Here is a 6,131-nt window from a genome sequence, read left to right as displayed (position 1 = left end):
CCAAGAACTTTACACATAATCCCAGCCACCGCACAAGATAAGCATATCTCCATTATATAGATTAATGAAAAAAAAATACGTCTATAATAAAGTGACCAAAATGTACGCAAACGTTAAGTTCGATGTTAAGGTGTTGGGATTGTAGGTGGTTTCTTTTCCAAAAATTTTAAACATATTGTAGTTAGGCTGTGTGTGTGCGTGTGTCTGTGTGTGGCCACAACAGTCATTTAAAAACCTGAGCAGGCAACCACAGCAATCAGAAACTGTAGGGCAGGGTCTGGGAACAGGGGAGGAACCAGAAGGTATTGACAGGCCGAGAACGACTCCACCAAAGGGAGCAGCCCAGGAAGGCCGGGAGTGCCCGCCGGCCTGGCACTGACGGGCCCCACCCACGGAAACGACTCCATACCGAGACACGAACCCGCGGTCGTCTGCCAAGGACCTGCGGAGGCGGGGCTTGCGGTGACGCGACTGTGGGCGGAGCCACCCAGAATGACTCCGGCTGGGGGGGCGGGGACTGGAGCGGCCCGTGAGCTGGCGCCGATTGGCTGCCGCAGAGAAGGGGCGGGATCTGCTGACGGCCCCGCCCCCCGAGGGGCGGAGCCTGCGCCTGCGCCTCTAGGACAGGGAAGGAGCCGAGCCCGAGCTCCGCGTCGCGACGCGTAGGCTCGCAGCGACGCGGGTCCCAGAGGCGGAGCCGGAAGCGCTCGGGTTTGACCCCCAGAGCCCCTCAGTTTTCGAAGCGGCGGTGGTGTAACTCCTGACCTGCCCCGCCTCCTCCCCTTCCCTTTCACCCGGAGGTCGAAGCCCCTGGCCGAGGCGGGGCGGCGCGGCCCAAGCTCCCGGACCCGGAAGAAGCGCCGTCTCCCGCCTCCACCATGGAGCCCACCGCGCCGTCCCTCACCGAGGAGGACCTGACCGAAGTGAAGAAGGACGTGAGTAGCGCCCCCTCGCTCGGGCGCCGCTGAGGGCCGGGGTAGATGGGCGGGCGGGGGCGGGCCACAGCCCGGCGGGGAGGAGAGCGGAAACCCGGAGTCCGGGTCCGAGAACTCGGCGGATCCTCCGGGTCACGGGAGCGAAAGTTCCGGGCACTGGGGTTCCGCGGCGAGCCTGGCATCCCAGGGGCCTTGGTGCCAGCGACCCTCCATCGATCCGCGTTTTACGTCGCTAGACTCAGGGCTCGGGCTCTTGAATCTGTGTCCAGCGGAGCGTTTCCTCGCCGTCAGCTTCTTGCCCATACCCCTCGCCCATCCCCTCGTCATCTCCTCCCTTCTGCGCTCTTGGAAGTGCTTCGCTGTAGGGATCGCTAGGGATCAGCGATCCATCCTCGAGTCGGGCCGCCAGGGCTGCCGTCCCAGCCTGGAGCAAAAGTTGGACCAGATAAACGACTCCACCAGCAGTGGAGCAAAAATGTGAAACTCTTTTGCACCGAGGGCCTGGGGGATGGAAGCTCGACAGCTGAAAGCACAACCTGGAATTCCCCTAGTAAGCAAACGCCCACATATTTAAATGGAGGGGGGCGTTGAACTCGTGTTGATGAGAATTAGTTTACAGATAAACGTTGACAATATTCAGTAGCTAAATCCTGCTCTTCTGCTTGGCTGGTGGATGACTGCACACACTTTAATGTATGGAACGTGGTTGAGGTATGACATTTCTTTTCCCTTTGCTTTTAGTTACTTGTATTGCTGGGTGAGACCTATATGAGTACCACTAAAATGCTTTACTTTAATTCATATTAAAAACAGAAACTCACCGTGAAGTGTCTTCTTACTTAACACACCAGCATTTTTCCAAAATCATCTTTGGGGGCTGGACGGGACAGCAGTTTTATAAATGTTCACCTACTTCAGAACTCTTCCTCTGGCCCTCCTCTGTAAGGTTTATCGCACTGTACTCATAGTTACAATTGGTATGACTCACCAGCAGCAGGAAACTGGATGTGACTGGAACTTGTACCTTAGTTTTCTCATTCAGCAGAGATTTGTGAAGCACTTGCTATATGGAAAGTGTATCCCTGGGCCTGGAAGGATACAAAAAAAAGATGATCAGGCCCCTGCTTGACATGTTAGTTGAGATAAGACTGGAACATTGATTAGTGCTTTAGAAGAAATCATTGTTATCTTCAAAGTGAGTGCCAGTAAAACTGAAGTGCCGGACCTCTGGTGTACAGAGTTCCCAGTTAATCTTTACAGCAATCTCTAAAGGAGATAATTGCCATTCCATTTTACAGCTGACAAAGCAGGACCTGAGAAATTACAAGTGGGAGGAAATTAGACCGCCACACAAATATAGATGTGAAGCGTGGCTTCCAGGCCTTTAATTTCCTGTCAGTTCGTTGATATTAGCCATCTTCAAGATTCTGGTTTACATCTTATGAAAAAACCATGGATGAGCTTCAGATCTGTGAAAAAATTATGTGTATACTTTTTTCTAGATCTTTTTTCATGATATTTTAAGATGTTTTGTGATCTTAAAAAGTTTGTAAGTTACCACCCACCTATTTGGACTTCCTTCTCTCTCAACTCTAGGTCCTTATTTCCAAATGTCTAATGGAAATCTACTTTTAAATCCTGCAGATTGCTCACCTTGTCAAAAATTGGAACTTTTGTCATTCTTCCCCCAAAGTTGCTTGCTGTTCCCGCTCTGTCCTCTGCCTTGATGAATGGTGTACCCCCAGCCACCCTCTAGGGCACGCGTCACTTCTTCACTAGCTCCTCCTCTTCTTCCCATCCTGTCATTTACTTTAACTTTTTGGTTGAATTTAGTTCAGTTTCATAAATATGGGTTATATACTACATGAGACTGACAACTGTAACAGTTTAAAATTAAAAACTAAGACACTGGCTGGGCGTGGTGGCTCACTCCTGTAATCCCAAAACTTTGGGAGGCTGAGGTGGGAGGGTTGCTTGAGCCCAGGAGTTCGGGACTGGTCTAGACAAATTAGCCAGGCATTATGGCACGTGCCTGTAGTCCCAGGAGGCTGAGACAGAAAGATTGCCTGAGCCCAAGAGATCAAGGCTACAGTGAGCCAAGAGTATGCCACTGTACTCCATCCTGGGCAACAATGTAAGACCCTGACTCAAAAACATTAAAAATAAGTAAATTTTTAAAAAACTAAGACACAATTCTAATTTAAGGAGAATTCAATTTCTTGGGGGAAGGGAGAAGACATAAATTATCATTTTAAATCACAAAATAAGTGCAGTGAATTTTGCATTTATCTGAAGCACTGTCTACTTGGTGCTCTGGTAAGTGAAGGATATGCAGTGTTGACCAAAACGTGCCTCGTTACTGCCTGCTTCAAACAGAGATCTTTAGAGTTGAAAACAAATGTATAATTATAAATTATGGTAAGTGCTATGAAGGAGACAAACAGTGCTAAGACAGTAGGGGTATGTGTTTGAGACGGGATGACCAAGGAAGGTTCCACTGAAACAGATTCCTGAAGAAGACAGAACTGGAAGAAGAACATTCTAGGCAGAATAGAATTTGCCAAGGATCTGAAACAGGCAAGACCTCAGTAACTTGGGGAAAGTGGAAGAAGGCAGAGGATAACCTGAAGTGACATTGGGAAGGTGGAGTAGGGCCAGTTCGCTAAGGGCCTTGTATAAGGTAAGTTTGGGCCCCCCATCCTCAAGTGTAGTAGGGACTTGCTGAAGAGTTTTGTTATATTTTTAAAAGACCCCTGTGCCTGTTCTGTGGACTGAGGAGAACAAGAGTGAGAGTGGAGAAACTGGTGAGGAGAGTCTTAGAATTATATGGATGAAAGATAGTGGTGATCTGGCCCAGGGTGAAGGCCGTGAGATGGGTAGAGCAGCAGAATTCAGATGTATTTTTGAAATAGAAATGATAGGACTTGGTGATGGATCGAATGTGGCAGTTGAGAAGGAGGATAGGGTCAGATTGGTAAGTGGAAATGTCAAATCACTTAGTCTGAAGAACTGAGCTAGAAATGTGAGTATGGGATTGAATGAATTCACCTAAGAAGCTGAGAGCTAGAAGAGAAAAGGATTTTAAAACCTTTTAAAGCCGGGCTCGGTGGCTCAGCCTGTAATCCCAGCACTTTGGGAGGCCAAGACAAGTGGATTGCCTGAGCCTGCAGGTTCGAGCCCCGTCCCCCGGGGAATTTGGCAAGACCTCATCTCTACAATAAATAAAAAAAAAAATAGCTGGGCGTGGTAGTGTGCGCCTGTAGTTCCAGCTACTTGGAAGGCTGAGGCGGAAGGATCACTGGAGCCCAGCAGGTTGAGGTTGCGGTGGCTGGGAGCATGCCACTGCACTCCAGTCTGAGTGACAGAGTGAAATTAAAAAAAAAAAAACCTTTAAAGAGAAGAGTTTGTTTACTTCTTTGTTTTTAAATAGAGATATGTTTTCCTATGTTGTCCAGACCGGTCTGGAACTCCTGGGCTCAAGCAATCCTCCTGACTCATCCTCCCAAAGTGCTGAGATTACGGGCATGAACCGTTTCGCCTAGTCAGAAAAGTTTTTAAAAAATGATTGAGAAGTTATAGCCGCAGAGATAGAAAGAAAATCAGGAGAGTGTGGCATTCATATAGGCTAAGAGAGGGAGTGGTCAAATGTGTTCCTGCTGCTAAGTCAAGTAAGGTGAAGACTGACAAGATTTAGCCATAAGGAGATCATTGGTGACTTTGAGGGGTGGAGGGGCAGAATGGAGATGTCTGGGAATGAATTGGGAGATGCAGTGAAAGGAGTGGAGTGCTACATTTAGAAAGGTAAGCTGTTTATAACAGAAGGATACAAGGGCAGAGGAGAGAGGTTCCTGACTCCTGGGCAGTGTAGGTAAAGCTCTCCAAAGATCGCGGCTGATCTGAATCTTAAAGGATGAATAGAGGCGTTAGGGCATGAGAAGAGAAAACAAGACAAGGGTAACAACAAAGAAATGTGGGCCGGACGCGGTGGCTCAAGCCTGGCATCTCAGCACTTTGAGAGGCTGAGGCAAGGATTGCCTGAGCCCGCGGGTTTGAGACCAGCCTGGGCAACATGGTGAGACATTGTCTCTACAATAAATCAAAAATTAGCTGGGTGTGGTGCGCGTGCCTATAGTTCCGGCTACTTGGAAGACTAAGGTGGAAGGGTCACTGGAGCCCAGCAGGTCGACGCTGGCGTGGCCGTGACTGTGCCACCGCACTCCAGCCTGGGCGGCAGTGAGACTCCGATTCAAAAAAGAAAGAAAGAAATGTAGAGTGATAGAAAACAGTTTTAGGTAGAGCATAAAGTTTCAAGACAGCAATGGTAACAGAATAAGCTAGAGAGGAAGGCGGTAGCCATATCAAGAGCCCTGTCTGCCACAATTAAAAGTTTTGTTTTGTTTTGTTTTGTTTTTTAGCATTTACTGTGTATCAGAGACTGTGCCAAGTCTTCATCTTCACATCCCATTTAGTTCTCCTAGATGACTTGTGGGTTAAGTTTTTAATCATTATTTTATCAAGAAGGCACCTGAAGCTTAGAGTGCTAAAGTGACTTGCCCCAGCCTCCCAGGAGTATGTAGCAGATTCAAGATTTGAACTGAGTTGATCTAACTCTAGAACTGTTCTCTTCTTGACTATTCTGCAGTAGTTGAGGAACTTTACCCTTCAAGTCAGGGATAGAACACACTGTTTTAATTTTTTTAAATTAACTAATGATGTTTTAATATTAGCAGATTTTTTTTTTTTTTTTTTTTGAGTGAGAGTCTCACTCTGTCACCCAGGCTAGATTGCAGTGGCACACACACGGCTACCACATCCTCGACCTTTTGGACTCAGGTGATCCTTCCACCTCAGTCTTCCAAGTAGCTGGAACCACAGGCATGTGCCACCATTCCTAGCTAAGTTTTTGATTTATTGTAGAGACGAGGTCTCTCCATATTGCTTAGGCTGGTCTCGAACCCTTGGATTCTGGCAATCCTCTCGCCTCCACCTCCCAAAGTGCTGGATTACAGATATGAGCTGCCACGCCCAGCTATATTAGTAGAATTTATGTAACAATCCAGATCTCCATTTCTCTTGAAAAATTGGAAGACCTTTACTGTTTTTGTTTAGTTTTTTGAGTTGGAGTCTCACTCTGTCGCCCAGGCTGGAGTGCAGTGGCACGCTCACAGCCACCGCAGTCTTGACCTGCTGGACTCA

General features: G+C 47.9%; 1 protein-coding gene across 3 annotated transcripts in view; it reads left to right on the top strand.

The window, feature by feature from the left end:
• Positions 1-599: 599 nt before the first annotated feature.
• Positions 600-6,131, top strand: part of BCL10 (B-cell CLL/lymphoma 10) — a 14,209-nt gene continuing 8,677 nt past the window's right edge. For 2 of the 3 annotated variants that reach the window (XM_008064802.1, XM_008064800.1), the window contains exon 1: positions 600-935. In XM_008064802.1, the coding sequence (XP_008062993.1) occupies positions 879-935 (57 nt within the window). In that variant the 5' untranslated portion in view covers positions 600-878. Of the gene's footprint in view, positions 936-1,420; positions 1,486-6,131 lie in introns of those variants that run through there. The other variant, XM_008064801.1, reaches the window with a different exon arrangement.

This window comes from Carlito syrichta, unplaced genomic scaffold (assembly GCF_000164805.1).
Source record: "Carlito syrichta isolate Samal-C Ts95f unplaced genomic scaffold, Tarsius_syrichta-2.0.1 Scaffold308051, whole genome shotgun sequence".
NCBI lineage: Eukaryota > Metazoa > Chordata > Mammalia > Primates > Tarsiidae > Carlito > Carlito syrichta.
The sequence above is the reverse complement of the archived record's forward strand: the minus strand, read 5'-3'. Positions and strand labels throughout refer to the sequence as shown.